This window comes from Lepidochelys kempii, chromosome 9 (assembly GCF_965140285.1).
Source record: "Lepidochelys kempii isolate rLepKem1 chromosome 9, rLepKem1.hap1, whole genome shotgun sequence".
Lineage (NCBI taxonomy): Eukaryota > Metazoa > Chordata > Testudines > Cheloniidae > Lepidochelys > Lepidochelys kempii.
Genome location: NC_136388.1, coordinates 96033755 through 96052352, shown reverse-complemented (window position 1 = coordinate 96052352; position 18598 = coordinate 96033755). Strand labels below are relative to the sequence as shown.

At 44.5% G+C, this 18598-nt stretch overlaps 1 protein-coding gene across 10 annotated transcripts in view; it reads right to left on the bottom strand.

Annotated features, from left to right (window-relative positions):
* The window catches only part of ATP11C (ATPase phospholipid transporting 11C (ATP11C blood group)), a 122027-nt gene that overhangs the window by 82957 nt on the left and 20472 nt on the right, over nt 1-18598 (bottom strand). The window contains exon 1 of one of the 10 annotated variants that reach the window (XM_073358412.2): nt 1753-1808. The exons of the other annotated variants lie outside the window; for them this stretch is intronic. Within the exon in view, the coding sequence (XP_073214513.1) occupies nt 1753-1782 (30 nt within the window). The 5' untranslated portion in view covers nt 1783-1808. Of the gene's footprint in view, nt 1-1752; nt 1809-18598 lie in introns of those variants that run through there. 10 annotated transcript variants of the gene reach the window in all.

Genomic DNA, 18598 nt, shown 5'->3' with positions numbered 1-18598 from the left:
TTTTACGTCTGATTTTTAAGCAAGTACTTTTTAAGTGAGGTAAAACTTGGGGGTACGCAGGACAAATCAGACTCTTGAAAGGGGTACAGTTGTCTGGAAAGGCTGAGAACCACTGTCCTAAGTGATTCACTTTAATCACCTCCCACTGTTTTAGTTCTTGAAACAGTTGTGATAACCACCCCGCCCCTATGGAGTAGGCCACAATCATATATAAAATACCTGGCTCACAGGGATAGATGCACTTAATACAATATATTTCCCCAAAGATACTGCATTTGCTTGCAGTATCTGTCACAGGTCTAGACCACTTTAAAACAGAAAATTAAGGGTATTCACATATGTAGCCTGTATAGAAAGGGTCTTCTCAGATTTTGCTGAATTTTCCAGACTCAAGGCTTGGATTTTAAATTAATACAGAAACGTTTCCAACTTTTGCTTGAAGGAATTAACAGCCAGAAAGGCAAATATAGCACTCAGATACCATACAAACTCCTCTTACTCTTTTTAATCCTTAGTTTAGGTTGTTTGCTTTGAAACTCAACCCAACAGTGCGATACGTTGAGCATGCGCCGAATGGCTGGCAAACACGCTCTCTGCTGCTGCACCGGTACATAGCTAACACGCTCTGGCTTCATGGCCTAACATTCCACTCAGCTCAAAAGCCCCTGCTGCAGGAAACGCTTCTCAAACCACACACAAATTCCAGACGCAGAAAAGGCACTTGGAAAACTCACGCTAGATTAGCGGTGTCCAGCATTAGCTAGGATCTGAGGAAAGCTTGCAGCATCAATGGCTATTAGCCAAGATGGTCAGGGATGCAACCCCGTGCTCTGGGTGCCTCCAAGCTCCGTGTCATTTAGTCCAGATGCCGGGACTGGATGACATGTGATGATGGCTCACTCGACAGATTGCCCTGTTCTGTTCATTCCCTTGGAAGCATCTGGTACTGGCCACTGTCGGAAGACAGGATACTAGGCTAGATGGACCGTTGGTCTGATTGTGTATGGCCGTTCTTATTTAACGTAAAAGCCAAAGCCATGCACACTGAGCAGCGCGGATGAAGTATGTCTCAGAGACCAGCGATCCCTCTCATGCTCACCCCACTTACTCCCCACCTCCGAAACCACACATGGGGTCAGGGTAAGGCCAGGACGTCAGAGAGCTGCTCTGGGAGTCTCCTGCTCAGCTCCTCAAGTTGCCCCTCCCCATGCTAGCAGAGGGGGAGATTTTGCCCTACCTATGAAAACTTACTTGTAACTGGATCCACGGGAGTTCGAAAAGGTGGGTTTTCACACGGGCAGATGTGCCCACACACCTCTGCTGGAATGCAGCTTAAATGATCAAGATGAACTAACAATACAGGCTGCCTTTCTGTGAAGAAAAGAGCTGAGTGAAACGGGCTCCAAAAAATACCAAGAGCAGCACACACGCCCCAAGCCTGGCTTCCGAGCCTAGAGAGCAGTTACAGAACGATCAATATAGCGCCTTCATTTTTGCAAAAGCCAACAACTGCAGCCAGTATCTCTACGGTTACGTAGTACATTCCATCCTCAAGCAGGTCACCAGCTATCCACGTGCAATGCAGCACTGTCACCTCTAGCAAGAGCTGTGGCTGTCAGACCTCTCTGGACTGCAGAGCATGAGAATGAGAGAGAAGCCAGGAAGTGAAGATTACTGCACTGAAACTAGAGAAGAAAGCAAGGCCACAGACAAGTCTGTTGTACTGACGAGGCAACAGCAAGCACCACAAACCTGAGATCCTGGAGTGAGAGGCAGAGCCATTCACACAATGCCTTCTAAAACTGAAGAAGAATGCTGGACACTAGGAAGCAAGTCCCACAGTCTCTTTAAAGGCTCCAAGAGGGAGCAGACTGGAGCCAAATATGGTTTGCTATCATCTCTTTAGTTCAAGAGAGAGGAAATGAAAGCTTCCTGCACTGCCAGAAATGCACTCAGGGAACTCTAACCAGGATGTTGCAAACTTCCCCAATCAGAAAAAGAAACAATGAAAAAAAAGGAAAAATCCCACTAACATTTTTATGAAACATACGAGGTTCACTCCATAAGCATAGCCCTTCCTTGTTTGAAGAAGGAATAACGTACGAAGCACACAATTCTCTAGTTATAACAAAGACCATGTCTACCAGTTAGACAGGTCTGCCTCTTCTTCACCAGTCTGCATTAGTGTCAGTATTGAGTTTTTCAATTCTGCTTTGATTTTTCCTCCTCAATTTTTTCAATTGCAACAGCTAGTATAAGCATAAACCCCCTGACTAACCTGCTGCACCCCAGAGATCTGGGCAGAGAATGCCACAAGGAGAATGCCATAAAGCTCTGCCATTATGTGGTCCAACCAGCCTTCTCTTCCCAGCCTGGCTTGTCCTGCTTTGCCCACTTTCTGGTGATCTTCTGCACTAAAAACCTCACTCTATCCCACGAAATTCCAAGGCACCTGACAATATAGTATGTCAACACCAATAAAGACACGCACAGAGTGTAAAAGAATAAATGGACACAAATCTGACAACAGGAATCATAACATTCAAAAGCCAGTAGGAGAACATTTCAATCTCCCTGGTCACTCAATAACAGACCTAAAAGTGGCAATTCTTCAACAAAAAACCTTTAAAAACAGACTCCAATGTGAAACTGCAGAACTGTAATTAATTTGCAAACTGGACACCATCAGATTAGGCCTGAATAAAGACTGGGAGTGGCTGGGTCATTACAAAAGCTAAACCTAATTTCCCCAATACTAATTTCCCCCCACTGTTACTCATACCTTCTTGTCAACTGTCTGAAATAGGCCACTCTCATTACCATTCAAAAGTCATTTTTCCTCCCTTGGTATCCTGCTGTCAATTGAATTGTCTCGTTAGACTAACCTCACGCTTGGTAAGGCAATTCACATATTTTCATGTATTTATACCTGCTCCTACATTTTTCCACTCCATGCATCTGATGAAGTGGGTTCTAGCCCACGAAAGCTTATGCCCAAATAAATTTGTTAGTCTCTAAGGTGCCACAAGGACTCCGCGTTGTTTTTACAAACAGTTGGGCAACCCACTGCAAATTATTCTGATTTTCCAGTTAACATGTAAGCGAATGCACATACAAAATCTTCTATGTAACTAACAAAAGTTATTTGTTCATTTTGCTGTGTAAATGAAAGCTGCTATTTTGACAATGGCACTAAATACTTCATTATTTTACAAACCATATTAACAGGTTACTGACTAATTGGTTGTGAAGGCTTAAGGAGACCTTAACTACAGTGTTCTCAGCAATTTAAAAGCAGAGGCTGCTGTTTTTGTGTGTAATATACACATTAATATGTGTATATTAGCAGAGAGAGAGCGAGAGAGAGGATTTAGGGATTTTTCTACTGTATTTAATCAAGATTTAGATTTTGCTATAAAAACCAAAAAGAAAATACATTGCTTATCTATGAGTCAAGCGTCAGTCTCATTGTCTGGTGGATCTACCTGTTTTTTCCATGTATGAAAGGCTAGTAATCAGCATGGGAGTTACTATAAGAAATGTCACAGCTTCCCATGGCACAAGGCTCCTCCACAGAGGAGATGAATCACACAATTAGATTTTTCCACTGGCTGCATTATCACTCTCCTCTGTAAGTGGCTGGGTATTTGCAGGAGAGGTCAGGGAACAGGACCTCCTGAATATTTTTCAGATTTATCTTGCACAGGTAAGCAGTGGCAGATCAAATGTATTTTTATCTAAAGAGCATGGAAGCCCGGATTGTGTGGGGGAGGGGGAGAGATGAGTCTGGGGGTGGTCACTTCATCATTCCCGCAAAAAGCTTAGGGTAGAAGATTATGCTGTCTGTTAACATGATATTGCATGCATTCTCTCCCTGCCTGCTGGAAACACCTGCCCAACAGGGAGTGCATGCAGAGGTCCTGTTAATGCTTGGATGCCAGGAGGATCGGAAGACACTGGCTGTGCAGATGTACTGGCCCTCCGTACAAGGGTTCCAGCAATCTGTGGATGCCCCGAGATCCATGGAACCTCACCACTGACCAAGGGGAAAGGGCGTCTTGGCAAGTGAGGAAGATCAAGCACCCTACCTGCTTCACTTGAGGATGACCCCCACTCCAAGGGATCCCTCTTGAGATGTTTCAGGGCCACCACCAGCACTCACTCCACATTCAATTAGTCTCTACTGTGACTTATGCTGCTACCTGTAGACCTTCCAACAAAGCTGCACTCACAGTTGAGCTGCTGGGGATCAGGACCACCCCAACCCAGAGCTGCAGGGCTCCACATAAAGCCGATGCTCAGTGGGTTTTGAGGGTATTAGAGGTTTTTAAATCAGGTTCTGATAAAGCAAAAGCTCTTTCACAAGTGTTGTGCAAACGGGGCTGGAGGATTAGGAGTTATTAGGCCAACATACATGTACAACGTGGGAGGTCTCAAATTACCCCAGCCTCCTCCTTTGGCTATTACAATGCCATTTGGACAGCTTCAGCCTCTGTACAAGGGGTTGGAAATAGATTGCATAAGCTTATGATACCTATGCTGACTTGCAGTATATTATTCAGACACTAGATGTTGCCACTTGCTGTAGCACATATGCCAGAGAGGGTACTGCTCCTGGTCAACAAGGGAGACAGAACTGGAGCTCAAGCTATGTAAATTTTCAAACAATTGTAGATATAGTTGTAACTGTTTTCTACAAATCAAACACCTCCTATTAAAGAGGAGTTGTGATTCCATAGATCAAGACACAGTTAGAGTGGCTTTGTGGACTCCCCATGTCCCCAAAGCCACCTCCGTTGAGGAGAAAACTTGCAGGAAACTTTGAGCTCAAGCCTACAGACTTTTATTCACTCACAGCTTTCCTCCAGATAGGGACAAGCTGGTCCTATAATAATGAGGTAACAGAAGGACCAGAAATATGTGAAAATGAGATGGGAGTGAAGACAGAAAAAGGAAGAGAAACTGGGAAAGAAGAGCAGTCACTTAAGTCTCACTCTCACAATGTAGGACATTCCCCTCACCTCAACAGACCAACAGCCCTTATGGTGCACAAGACCAAGAAATGCAGGAACAGGTCAGACAGAAAACAAAAGCTTAGAATCTATTTCAGCTGTGTTCCCAAACAATTATCCTGTCTTCTAAGCTTATTTTAAAAAGCCTATCAATCCATCTGGAGGTCTTATTCTATGCTCACAGACACACTAATCAACTTTCAAACTTGAAGTTCAAACTACATTTAGAGTTCAAAGGGCTCCTTTTAAAAACATCAGCCTAGAAACAAATACCAACTGTATTTTAAGTATTCACTCTCCATTTGATATTTTAAAAGACATGAGTGTGCTGAAGCTGTTCCACTAAGAGTCTTTATGTTAGTCTGCCCTTCAAAATCCACCCTGTGAAAGGCAAAAAGAAAAGGAGGACTTGTGGCATCTGAGAGACTAACAAATGTGTTAGTCTCTCAGGTGCCACACTAACACATTTGTTAGTCTCTCAGATGCCACAAGTCCTCCTTTTCTTTTTGCGGATACAGACTAACACGGCTGCTACTCTGAAACCTGTGAAAGGCACATTTTCAAAGCCATGCACAGAAGTCAGATGCACAACTCGCATAACTCAACAATGTGATCTTTTTGCCTAACCCCCCTCACTGCTTTGAGTGTGTATTACTTAGCTGTATACATTACAACAACACCAGAGCACTATTGCTACAATGTATCACCGTTTCCATCATGTACAAATCAAGATAAGCATTTAAACAGCTCTCTCCCCCTTTCCTAAACTTCTCTTTTAAAATATTTTTGTGGATTATTGCTGTGTTTCAAGTGCCCGCTTTTGCAATAAATTACAGCTCGGGCATAAAGCAACTGGAGGTAATGGACTCACTATACAAAGTAACCAGTTTTGAGTTCCAAACCCTCATCTCCTTTGGTAAGCCTATGAGAGGACATCAGCAGAGCAAAATGTCAGGGCTTATGGTTTTCTTCAAATCATTTAAGGGTTGTGGAGTTTCTTTCCCTGCATAAGACAAAGGATCAAGTATGGTTGCTGATAACACGTATAACAAATGGAAAATTACCAATTCCTATGTCAGCCAATGGAGGCACTGAACCAGGACTCGGGTTCAATCCCTCGTTCACTGGGGGGCAGAGTGGGACTGGGTCAGGTGGTGCTCCCTCCCCACCCTCCAGGGGTCTTGCCCAGGCCCGTCACAGACACACACACAAAGTTTGGGGACCAGTGTTACTCTAACAGAAACAACAAGTGGCGGCTTTCCTGAGGCTCCAAGCAACAGAAAGAACCACGTGGGGAATATATTTGAAACAACTAAACTAATCAAAACAACTTCTAAATTCACCACAGCTGTCTCTTCACTCCACAAGGTAATCACAAACAGCTGTCCTAGAAAAGGATCTAATGGGGGGGAGGGGGGAACAAAAAAACCCCAGACATTTTAGAAAGTGAAATATGCTAAAAACTGAAGATACTTACAGAGCACACAACAATACAAAGCTTTTCCCCAACCGAAGGGAGTTGCAACCTACCCTAAATACATCCAAAAGGTATAGGAAATATTAAGTCAAGTTATTCAGCTTCGAATTTCTGAAGTAACAGAACAGTTTTAGGCCTTGTCTACACTCCAGGGGAAATTCTATCTAAGCCACGCAATTTGAGTTACGTGAATAGCGTAACTCAAATAGACGTAGCTTAGATCTACCTACCGCGGGGTCCACACTACGCGACATCAACAGGAGATGCTCTCCCGTCGACTTCCCTTACTTTTCTCAATGAGGTGGAACACAGGAGTTGACGGGAGAGCGATCTGTAATCGATTTAGCAGGTCTACTGCCGATGCATCGATCCCCTGGTAAGTGCAGACAAGCCCTTAGTCTAATTACCCTTGTATTGTTGCATTTACCAACTGATGCAGAAGGGGGAAAAAAACTTTTAAAAATCAACAATTAAAGAACACGCACGCACACACATGCACACGCCCCCCTAACCTCCTTGGCAATTTTCAAAAGTCAGCTCATCTACAGCAAACTAAGTATCAGGGGGTAGCTGTGTTAGTCTGTATCCACAAGAACACCGCGAGTCCGGTGGCACCTTAAAGACTTAACAGGTTTATTGATTTATTTATGCCTAAATAAATCTGTTCATCTTTAAGGTGCCACCGGACTCCTCGTTACAGCAAACATGGCTCTCTGTCTGAGTCTGTTTTATTGCCACATTTTATCACCCCATTTTTATCATACTGCTTGTAGCAGGTTTTTACGTGACTGTTTGCAGGCAGTTACTGTTCACAGAAGTGGCATTTTAATTAATACCTGACTGCAACACTTCTACAAAACGTTTAGTAATTAAGTAACTAAACAGACTATTCTTACCCACATGGACCATAATGTCAGCCATAGTTCCTGATTTATAGAGAATTCCATAGCTTTTAAACCAATTTAGCTTTGACATCAAACAGGCATTTGATAAAATGTGAAAATCCAGGGAAGCAAAATACTGGTTTTAAATTATTAAAAAAAACCCTAGCAAAATCAAAAGGAAAACAACCTCTGCACAAAAGCTGAGCAAAGATCAGTGTGGTATGACGCAAAGCGCATTCAACTAAACCAAATGCTTTCCAGGAGGAGGGATCATTTAAGTAGGGACAAGCTGGAAAGTTTTTCACTTTCACTGGAGGGTATGGGGTGCTTTGATAGCAGATTCTAATTGAAAGGTTGAAGTCCAATGCTTTAGCAGAGCAAAGCTGGAGTTTTAAACAAATATCCTTTCACCTGTATTCAGGCTCATGCTCTTCATATAATTTTAGCCCGAAAAATATAGCCAAGGTTGCAACAATTGTAACACCAAATGCAAACAGCATTATATAGAATCAACTTCTTTTAACACAGGTGGGGGGGGGGGGAACCAATCAGAATTAGTTATGCGGTTATCATCATACGCCACCATAATAAACAGATAAATAAAATATAGCAGGGAAAATATATTTCTTACCCAGAGTGAGGATAACAAGGACTTTTTTATATGGCTTTTATTGTGAAATATATCTCAATAACATTGTGCTAGCAAAACTTATGAGCCTGTTTGCAATCTCCTTCAAACCACCTTAAACTGATGTTACTCCACAGATTTTGAGAGAGTCATTCTTGATTCCAACAGGCCTTATCACCCTCAAGGTATAAAAACTTCAAAAGTCTGACTGTTCCAGGCTTATTTGGAAGGGATGTCCATTTCTGCTAGTGCATGAAACTTAATACAGCTGAACTGTAAACAGCCATTTACAGGCCGCCCATCCAGGGCGATCAGGCAGGGAGTTCAATTGTGGCCAAGAAAACAGCTTGCAATAAGTGCTGCATGGTTCAGACTTCACCTGGAGCAAGTTTCATGTCACCTCCTCCGCCCACTGTCCAGTCCTAACTAACCTCTAGCCTGTGCTTCTGATGTGATCTATTTTCCTTGCTACGGATTCTTGACCCGAACTTTGGGAGCAGCAGACAGGCCAGTGAGCCAGGGCAGGTGATCCCAGGGGCTGGGAAGGGTTCTGGCCAGGGAATCCAAGAAGGCATGAGCGAGGGAAATCTTACTGGCTGCAACAGGTGAGCGAGAGGTCTCAGGGAAGGGAATGTGCCCCAAGATCATGGGGAGGAGAGGAACACTGGGTTTGATCTTTTTGAGGGGGGCTCAAGAAGAAGGCTGATCTACTGGGGGTAGGAAGGAAAGGATCAGTGATTCTCTTCAGGGCTGGGGGGACTGGCCTGAGAAACAGGGAAAACTAACCAACCAAAAAGCTGTAGTTTTTGCCAACAGGTTTTTAGTGCCGTTAATGAACCCTCAGTGCTTTGAGGGTGTTTAGAAACACACACACACACACCAAGGGGCTTAAAACACTCAGCCAACTTCATCCCTGGTGCAACTCCATTAGTGTCACTGGCGTAAAAGCCAGGAATGAATTTGGCCCATCCATTATCCTCATGCTCTTCCCTCCCCACCCCACCACTATCCCTTGTTTTCACAGGATGGACCCTTTCCCCAAGTGTTCTCCAAAGTGAGACATTACTGTCACACCACCTCAGCTGCCTGGATGGCTGGGCAAGTCTTTAGTCCTTGGACTGTCTGCATAGCCTCTCCCTCTCCTGTAGAAGCAACAAGGCACACCGGTAAACAAGGCACTGAGCCTGCAAACAGAGGAGATACGTGCAGATTTGCAGACTTGGAATAACATGCAATTGGTTAACTAAAACAACAACCTGGGTACAAGGAAATGGGAACAGAGTGTTGGTGCAATAAGTCAGGCAACATAACAAATATCCAGTGCTTTTCATCAGCAGATTTCAACACACTTTCCAAAGGAGGGCCCCATTGTACATCTGGAGAATCTGAGGCACAGAAAGGTGAAGCAACTTGCCCAAGGTCATCCAGCAGGCCAGTGGCAGAGCCAGAAATAGAATCAGGGCTCCCGAGTCCCAGTCCAATGCTCTATCCACTAGGCCACGCTGCCTCAAATAAATGCTTTAAGGAAGGGCTGTTCTTCCTTTCAGAAAGGAGGACTTTTACACGGGGAAAAAATAGTTTTAATAGCCTGAGATTACAGGAAAAGTCGACTTGGAAAACAAAACTACTTAAAGGGAGGGGCAGGGATAAAACAAACTACAAAATTGGAACAAAGAACTTGACTGAGCACAACCCTTCTCGTTGCCAAGAAGGATCAGCTGCTCGCCAGGCTCTAGAAGGGGAGATGAACCCACTGAGAGCAAAAAGAAAAGGAGTACTTGTGGCACCTTCGAGACTAACCAATTTATTTGAGCATGAGCTTTCGTGAGCTACAGCTCACTTAGTCGGATGCATACAGTGGAAACTGCAGCAGACTTTATATATACACAGAGAATATGAAACAATACCTCCTCCCACCCCACTGTCCTGCTGGTAATAGCTTATCTAAAGTGATCATCAGGTTGGGCCATTTCCTGCACAAATCCAGGTTCTCTCACTCCCTCACCCCCCTCCCAAAAACCACACACACAAACTCACTATCCTGCTGGTAATAGCTCATCCAAAGTGACCATTCTCCCTACAATGTGCATGAAAATCAAGGTGGGCCATTTCCAGCACAAATCCAGGTTTTCTCCTATCTCCCCCACCCCCATACACACACAAACTCACTCTCCTGCTGGTAATAGCTCATCCAAACTGACCACTCTCCAAGTTTAAATCCAAGTTAAACCAGAACATCTGGGGGGGGGGGGGGGTAGGAAAAAACAAGAGGAAATAGGCTACCTTGTATAATGACTTAGCCACTCCCAGTCTCTATTTAAGCCAAAATTAATAGTATCCAATTTGCAAAGAGCAGTTTGCATTCTGATCAACAGCGAGCGCGCAAATGATGAGCCAAGCCTTACGCTTTGGAGACTTCACAGTGACCTGGAGGGAGACCGTGTTTCCTCTTCTTGAGGGTTTGGCTCGGCCATCTGATGGCCCTCCTGATACGTGCAGTTGAAGTGGAAGTGATCCATGCCATGTGCCTGGAAATAGTCTCTCAATCACAAACAAAGCGCTTTGATTCAAGCTGCTGCAAAGACAACTAGACTCGCAAAAGGAAACTACGGCTAACGGCCCTCAGGTCTCCCAATGGGAGGAAGGGTCACTGGGGCACAGTCTTACTGTAACCCCAAAGGATCCCAAAGTGCTTTAGAACTCCAGGCTCACACAGGGCTTAAGAACGCCACACACCAGCATGCCCTGGAAAGGGATGGGGAGAGAGAGAGAGGAGGAAGAGGAAGTGGAGTACAGAGATCTTCCTTCCTCCCTCCAGTTCAGAGACAACAGGGGTAGAACAGAGGTGGAAATGATTCTAGCTCTTTCCCCCAACCCCACCTCAGCAACTAAGCATCTTTGGAGAGTACAAGAAGAGAGACGTCTCAGCCAGCACATAGATGGGGGCAGCTCAGGGTAAAAGAAAATGCTCCTCTCCTCTGCAAGATCGAGGGATAGTGCCCTGGGAGAGATCCCAGCATCCTTCGCACTTACCAGCGGCTGTGGACGGTGGGGAGGATGGGCTCCTTTCCCTGGTAAGGACCTTCACTGGTGAAGCCTCCACCAACACCACCTTCCTCTTCACTACTATGGCCCCAGAACAATAATTTCAGAGATGACCCGTCTTTAAATGCTGCCCCGGTGAAGTCCCACAACCGGGGAGGAGAGTGAAAAGGGTTTTCCCTGACATGATGTACCAAGTGGGATCAGAGCACAAACCTGTGACCTGAGAGGATCTCTGGATTTGTACTTGTCAATGGTGCGGCCAGGGAAGATGAGCACATGCCCTCCAAAGCCTGCAATACCCAGGAGCAAAGACCTAGGAATAACACAACCTGGGTATCGACACAGCTCAGGACAACGATGGTCAGTCTCCCTCTGTAGAACCATTGTTTACGGTTCGATTTAGAACTCCAGCGTTAGGCAAGATTAGAACCACCCCATCTCACAGCATATAATGCATGGGACTGTGCAGAAACTCCAGACTGACATTCAGTCTCTATGCACTCATGATTATATCCAATACTGGGAGCTCAGCACGTTGTTAAAAGTTACCAGAAACTCATGTGATTGCACACGCTCTTCTCCAAAACACTTACCAAAAGCAAACCATCAGGGCTCCATGGGTGGTGGAGACAGGAAGCTGCCCCTTTAACCCGAGTTTTCTGCCACTAAATGACATTTAGGGCAGGATTCACTTCCGCTCCGTACAATTAGAGCGAATTGCAGCTTCACGGCGTAGTAGGGAGACCAAGGCATGGAGCCGTCACTGAAGAGAGCAGCACAGAACTTCCACCCTGTGCAAATGCTCTCAAAGCCAAAGGGGGTGAAGCCGAAGCTCCCTGCAGATTCCAAAAACTACACTTGAGGCAGACACTCCCCAAAGCCCAACTCTAGGTATTTTTAACTCCTTCCACGCAAGACATTTGGAGCTCCTGAACAGCCCAGCAATACAAGAGCAGGAAGCGCTGCGAGTGTACTTCTCTGTTTTAGACAACAGAACAGAGGAGTCTAAAGAGAGCGACAGTGGGAAACTGCTCTTCACCAACAACCCTGCCACCACTGCCCACAACTGCAGTGTCAGGACAGCTGTGTGTTGCAAAAGCCCATCGCATCCGTTACCACAAAACCAGCCACAGTCCCCAGAGCAGACACTGGGATGTTCTTCATTAATTCCTGCTGTTACATGGAAAACGCTGCTCATGCTGACATAGATGCCATGGCGTTTTGAATGAACACACTTGGACTCTTTCACCTGTCCTGCTGGCTGGCTTGCTTGCGAAACCCAACACTTACATCACAGTCCAAGTAGCATTTTATTTTATTTTTGGCAGCACAAACTAAAAAGTTTGACCGCTGTGTTGACAGTATATGAAGCTCGGTGTCACATGACAACTTGAGAGACAAGAACTGAAGCTGGGTTTTAAAGAGATCCTGAAGGATGTACAGAAGTCATGAAGAAAATCTAATGTGGTCTCTTCCCTTTTCAAAAATCCAACCCCCTTCATGCTCAGCTCACATCTCCCACTGCAGCCATTTGCAGGCTCCCTCGGAAATCCAATAAGCATTTCCAAGAAAATCCAGTGACTTGATCCAACAAAAATGAATGCAAAGTGGCTTGGGGGGGGAAAAAAGTTCCAAGTTTGCAATTATCTAATTTGTCTCATCTGGAATGGCAATAATCTGCTGGGTTTTCAGTCCCTTCCCAGTTCTTTGAGAGCCTAGAGTTCTTGAACTATAAAAATACAAAATCTAAACATTCTGCATGGGATTCTGGTCAGTTTTTACTCAAATCTCTTCCATCGACAGCCATCCTCTGCTCCTGTCTGATTTCTCTACGTTTGAACCAACAGGAATCTAATCTACCTGCATTGCCCAGGACACGGTTTGAAACCAACTTTGTTTCATCACCTGGAGCAGTTTTCTCCATATCCCATCGCCTGGAAAGTAGCCATACTTCAACCAAAAAAAACCTCCAAAAACACTTCTACCACCCAGAGGCAAGGTTGTGACCTGTCACAGTCAGCTGGTAAAGAGAGACTTGATTTTCAGAGCCTCTGACAACCTGCAGTAGAAGCACTTTCCTCAGTAATCTGTTTCCTGATCAAAGGGCTTGATCCCAAGGCCACTGAGTCAATGAAAACAATGAGGAGTCCAATGGCACCTTAAAGACTAACAGATTTATTTGGGCATAAGCTTTTGTGGGTAAAAAAACCCACTTCTTCAGATGCAGGGAGTGAAAATTACAGATGGAGACATTATACATGAAGAAAAGGGAGTTACCTTACAAGTGGAGAACCAGTGTTGATAGGTCCAATTTAATCAGGGTGGATGTGGTCCACTACCAATAACTGATGAGGAGGTGTCAATACCAAGAGAGGGAAAATTGCTTTTGTAATGAGCCAGCTACTCCCAGTCCCTATTCAAGCCCAAATTAATGGTGTTAAAATTTGCAAATGAATTTTAGTTCTGCAGTGTCTCTTGGAAGTCTGTTTTTGAAGTTTTTTTTGCTGAAGGATGGCTACTTTTAAATCGGTTATATAATGTCCAGGGAAATTGAATTGTTCTCCTACTGGCTTTTGTATGTTACCATTCCTGATGTCCAATTTGTGTCCATTTATTCTTTTACGTAGAGATTGTCCGGTTTGGCCAATGTACATGGAAGAGGGGCACTGCTGGCACATGAGGGCATACATAACGTTAGTAGATGTGCAGGTGACTGAGTCCCTGATGGTGTGGCTCATGGAGTTGGGTCCTCCAATGGTGTCACTAGAGTAGATATGGGGACAGAGTAGGCAACAAGGTTTGTTACAGGGATTGGTTCCTGGGTTAGTGTTTCTGTGATGTGGTGTGTAGTTGCTGGTGAGTATTTGCTTCAGGTTGGGGGGCTGTCTGTAAGCGAGGACTGGCCTGCCTCCCAAGGTCTGTGAGAGTGAGGGATCGTTTTCCAGGATAGGCTGTAGATCGCTGATGATGGCCAGTGGTGTTGTGTTATTTTCCTTGTTGGGCCTGTCCTGTAATAGGTGACTTCTGGGTACCCGTCTCACTCTGTTAATCTGTTTCCTCACTTCCTCAGGTGGGTATTGTAGTTTTAAGAATGCTTGATAAAGATCTTGCTGGTGTTTGTCTCTGTCTGAGGGACTAGAGCAAATGCGGTTGTATCTTAGAGCTTGGCTGTAGACAATGGATCATGTGATGTGGTCTGGATGAAAGCTGGTGGCATGGTAGGGAAGTATAGTGGTCAGTAGGTTTCTAATATAGGGTGGTGTTTATGTGACCATCACTTATTTCCACTGTAGTGTCCAGGAAGTGGATCTCCTGTGTGGACTGGTCCAGGCTGAGGCTGATGGTGGGGTGGAAATTGTTGAAATCCAGGTGGAATTCTTCAAGGGTCTCCTTCCCATGGGTCCATATGAAGAAGATGTCATCAATGTAGAGCAAGCAGAGGAGGGGCGCTAGGGGATGAGAGCTGAGGAAGTGTTGTTCTAAGTCAGCCATAAAAACGTTTGCATATTGTGGGGCCATGCGGGTACCCATAGCAGTGCCTCTGTCTTGCAGGTATAAGTTGTCCCCAAATCTGAAATGGTTGTGGGTGAGGACAAAGTCACAAAGCTCAGACACCAGGTGTGCTGTGGCCTCATCAGGGATACTGTTCCTGACAGCTTGTAGTCCATCCTCATGTGGAATATTGGTGTAGAGTTTCTACATCTACGGTGTACATAAGTTACGTTTTGTTTTTTTATTACAGCTTCAAATCAGCTGCCTTCTGGGAAAGAGAAGAGATAGCTGGCTTCAAAAGTTCGCTATTTTATTATCTTATTTCATTAGCATTTTCAGTCTGTGAAAAGGAGGCCCGAGTCTGACCTCACGGCTGTTCTCCAACAGCGCCAATCCCATGGCTTCAGTGGACTCACGCCCAATTTACACCCATGTAAGTGCAAGCAGAATCAGGTCAAGCCCTGCTATATTTAGTTCCAAGTTTCAGTTTACTGCAAAAACACCACACACAAAAGAGACGCTTTTCACCCTTGGGCTGTGAGACTGGGAAAGTCCCCGTGCAAGCGCAAATTGGGATGAATGAACTGAGAAATGAGCATGATTATGGTACTACACTTCAATAGTTGCAGTAACACATGGCTCACTTCATTAACCAAAGCAGGCTAGGGTGATCTAGGGAATCAGCACTTAAGCAATTAATTTCTTGCTTGAAAAAAAAAACAAAAAAATACATCCCAGAAAACATGGACTTGTTAGTTAAAGTCATTCTAGTTCACCAACCACAACATTTCTACCCCTTCAGCCCCAAACACGGACTCTTTTTTCATAATTTTCCACAGCCAAAGTCGGCACTTATCGGAGACCACGTATTTTGTGCCTGCCTACCCCAGCCCCGAATTTGTCATAGTCCATTTATTTCCCCTGTTAAGCAACCAAAGTTTCTTATCTATTAGCTGCTATGCAAAGCATTTTATTTTACACAGCTGGTCTCAACCTTCAAGGCAGTTTCAGTACAAAGCCCAGTGAAAAGAGCAGAAGGGGAAACCCAGCCTGTTACAAGATACCAGCCACCCCTCTCTCCATTTCCACCCCCACACATGCACACACCTCCCAGGAACCCTCACTGCTCAGTCAGTCCGAAATTACAGCATTCTAAGATAGCTATGTCTATTTACACGTACATATGTGAAAACCAGTTTTCAGAGGTGCTGAGCCCCCAAAACTCTAGCTGCAGGCCACACAAGTTGTCTGTGCTCAGTATCAGCCCTGGGTATCTCAAAAGTTGGGAACCCCAAATTAAGACGTATTTGAAAAGGTCGGCCTAAGTCACTTTGATAGATTGGTCCATCAGCCCTCACAGAGACAGTGCCGATCCCAACACATCATTCATGTTGTTCTAGCCAGTCCTTCAGCCACCTGGTGGCCAGGCTGTCAGTGGCAGTTGGCCTAAGTAACTTGCTGAAATTCATGCAATAAGCCTGTGGAAGCCTAGGGAAATTATCCAAGTCTCCCAGCTCTCTTCCACTGGCTCATTACTTCTATACATTGAGGATCCAGAAAGTCCTCTGTACGTACAGCAAGAGCTATTTTATAGGAGTCGATTTAGAGATGCTTGGTGCAGGTTTATGGCAACAGCAGTAGCTGACTGTGGAGGCCAGTATTTGTATTACTGGCCCAAAACGTGGCTATGACTAACTTTGCTCACGCTGGGTTTAACTTCACTTGTGTACGTCATGGAATCTCCTCCGCCACGATACATAGCTTCATGTCTGGGACGCTGGTGCAAGACAGACTCCCTAAACCTAGTGGCAGATGTTCTCCCATCCCCTCAACGATCCTACTATTCCCAGGACGCAGGGCTTTTCTTCTCAAAAACAGGTCTCCTAGTTCCTTCTGAAGATTTATTTTATCTCTTTTTTTAGATAGTGTGGGGAAGTGTCTAGGTTTCAGGGGACACCTCAATTCTTCACATCTGTCAGGTGGACATGACCTCTTTCAGTTCAGACAGGAAGCCTTCAGCTTCCAGTGACAGAGCAAACATCCACCAGTCATCCCATTTCCCCAGCAATAATTTAAGGCAGTGGTTTTCCTGGCAATAATTTAAGGCAGTGGTTTTCCTACCTCTTCCTTCTGTGAGCCTCAGAGAGAGAGTTACTCTCATCCATCAATCGCCTTCCCCAGTTGGTTCTCAACGGGTTTCACTGGGGTTCTCATGCAGTGACCTACCGAAGTGTCCTGAATCTATGCCACAAATATATTAGTGATCAGCAATTGTATCAGGGCAATATCACACTGTAAGTAGCTCAGTCAGAAGAGAGGAATTTTGCACTCTACCTCCCGTTGTTTATCCTCAGGAAATCCTTTTGGCTCCGGTTCCTATCAGGCTGGCTAAGGCAGCTGTAAGCCATGCCCAAGAGAAGACACATGACCTCATCTGCCTCACCAGAAACTGACAAAGCCACCAAACTGAAGAAAAGCAGCTGCCGAAGAGCAGAGACTGCACCAAAGAGGAAAATAAAGTCACCCACAGGAAGCCTAAAGACTGTGTTAGCCTCAGTCTAAAGGCAATAACCTAGTGGCTGCTTCCAATCTAGGCACACGGCACTATTCCCATGTGTAAATGCTTTGGACATGAAAATTACCACCCCTCTGCCACCAACTGGCCTCAGTACTATACAGTCCTAAGAGCTTCTTTCACTGCAGCAAAAGCAAGGGTATTTCTCGTCTTATGTGCTCCCCTGTAAGGAGAGCAAGGGTCAGGAAACCTCTCAGAAAAGAAGTGGCCAAACCATCTACCATGACACTGGTTACCTGATGAGATATACCAGAGGAATCAATCCATATGGCACAGTCAGCTTCCTCCATACACTCCCACGAGCTTTGCTGAAGCTTATCTTTCTGGCGAGGAAATCTAGGCGTTTCTTGGCCCACAATTCATAAGACAGAAGTTTCTTGACACCAGACTTCCCTTCTAGTAAGATCTGAAATTACTGGAACATTTCATTGGTAACTGGAAAGTTCCATTTCCATCAATTCAGTTTTGTTTAGGGAAACAATCTTTCTGGAAGTACTGAAAATGAGCTAAATTTTCAGATAATTCAAATGGGACAAACCTCTGGACACAGGGTCTAATTTCAACACATTCACCTAAATGAACATTGACACGGTCACTTGGAGGGAGGAGAGGCGAAGGAAAAAAAAAAAAAACCAAACAACAATGAATGGTCTGCTCAACAAAGCAAACTATGTCTAGAATAGCAATAGTGAATTTTCAACTTGGCTTTACAAAACTTGTTAGAGTTTGCCTGCTACTGAGTGGAAGTTCACAGTGGAATACTAGGCAATTAAAGTAACACTTTGACATCAGTGGAATTGTAATGAAAAGTAAAATTTAACCCAAGAGGTACAACTCTGAGATGTAACATCACTGCTTGGCCTAACAAGCAAGGAATAACATAGCCTTGTCCTAACACTGCAGAGAGCCTTTATATAAGCACGATAATCAAAAATATTTTTAGATTATTATTTATAAAATGGTTATTTTCTGTATCATTTCTCAGCACTGTATTGTTTTTTCTTAAACCAAAACAGCAGACACAGTATAATCAGTGCCCAGCCAAACTTACTTTTGTTACTTCTGACAACCAAATTTCTAGTTTTGCTGTCCAAAAGTAACAAAGAGAACCCTGGACTTATTAACCTGTCTACTATTAAGTTCCCTAAAGATATGCTTTGTTGATTTTTATTTCTCATGCCACAGTACAAGGAAAGAATGTGAACTGCAAGAGCACATGGCAACAATATTACCATCATGCAGTTAGACATCTGAACACAGTCACTGCAAGAGTCAGGAAGCAAAGAGAGAGACCAGTAAACACAAACGCCTTTAGAAAGGTTCTCTTCCCATAGTGGCCTTTGTTTTAGTGGGATGCAAATTAGTTACACAATTTGGGTCCAATTCTACAAGCTTGTGTTCATGCAATAGTCGCCACTGTTACCAACAGGAAGGCTTGTTTAAGTAATACTTGCACCAAATCAGCCTGCAGGACCAAACCTTTAT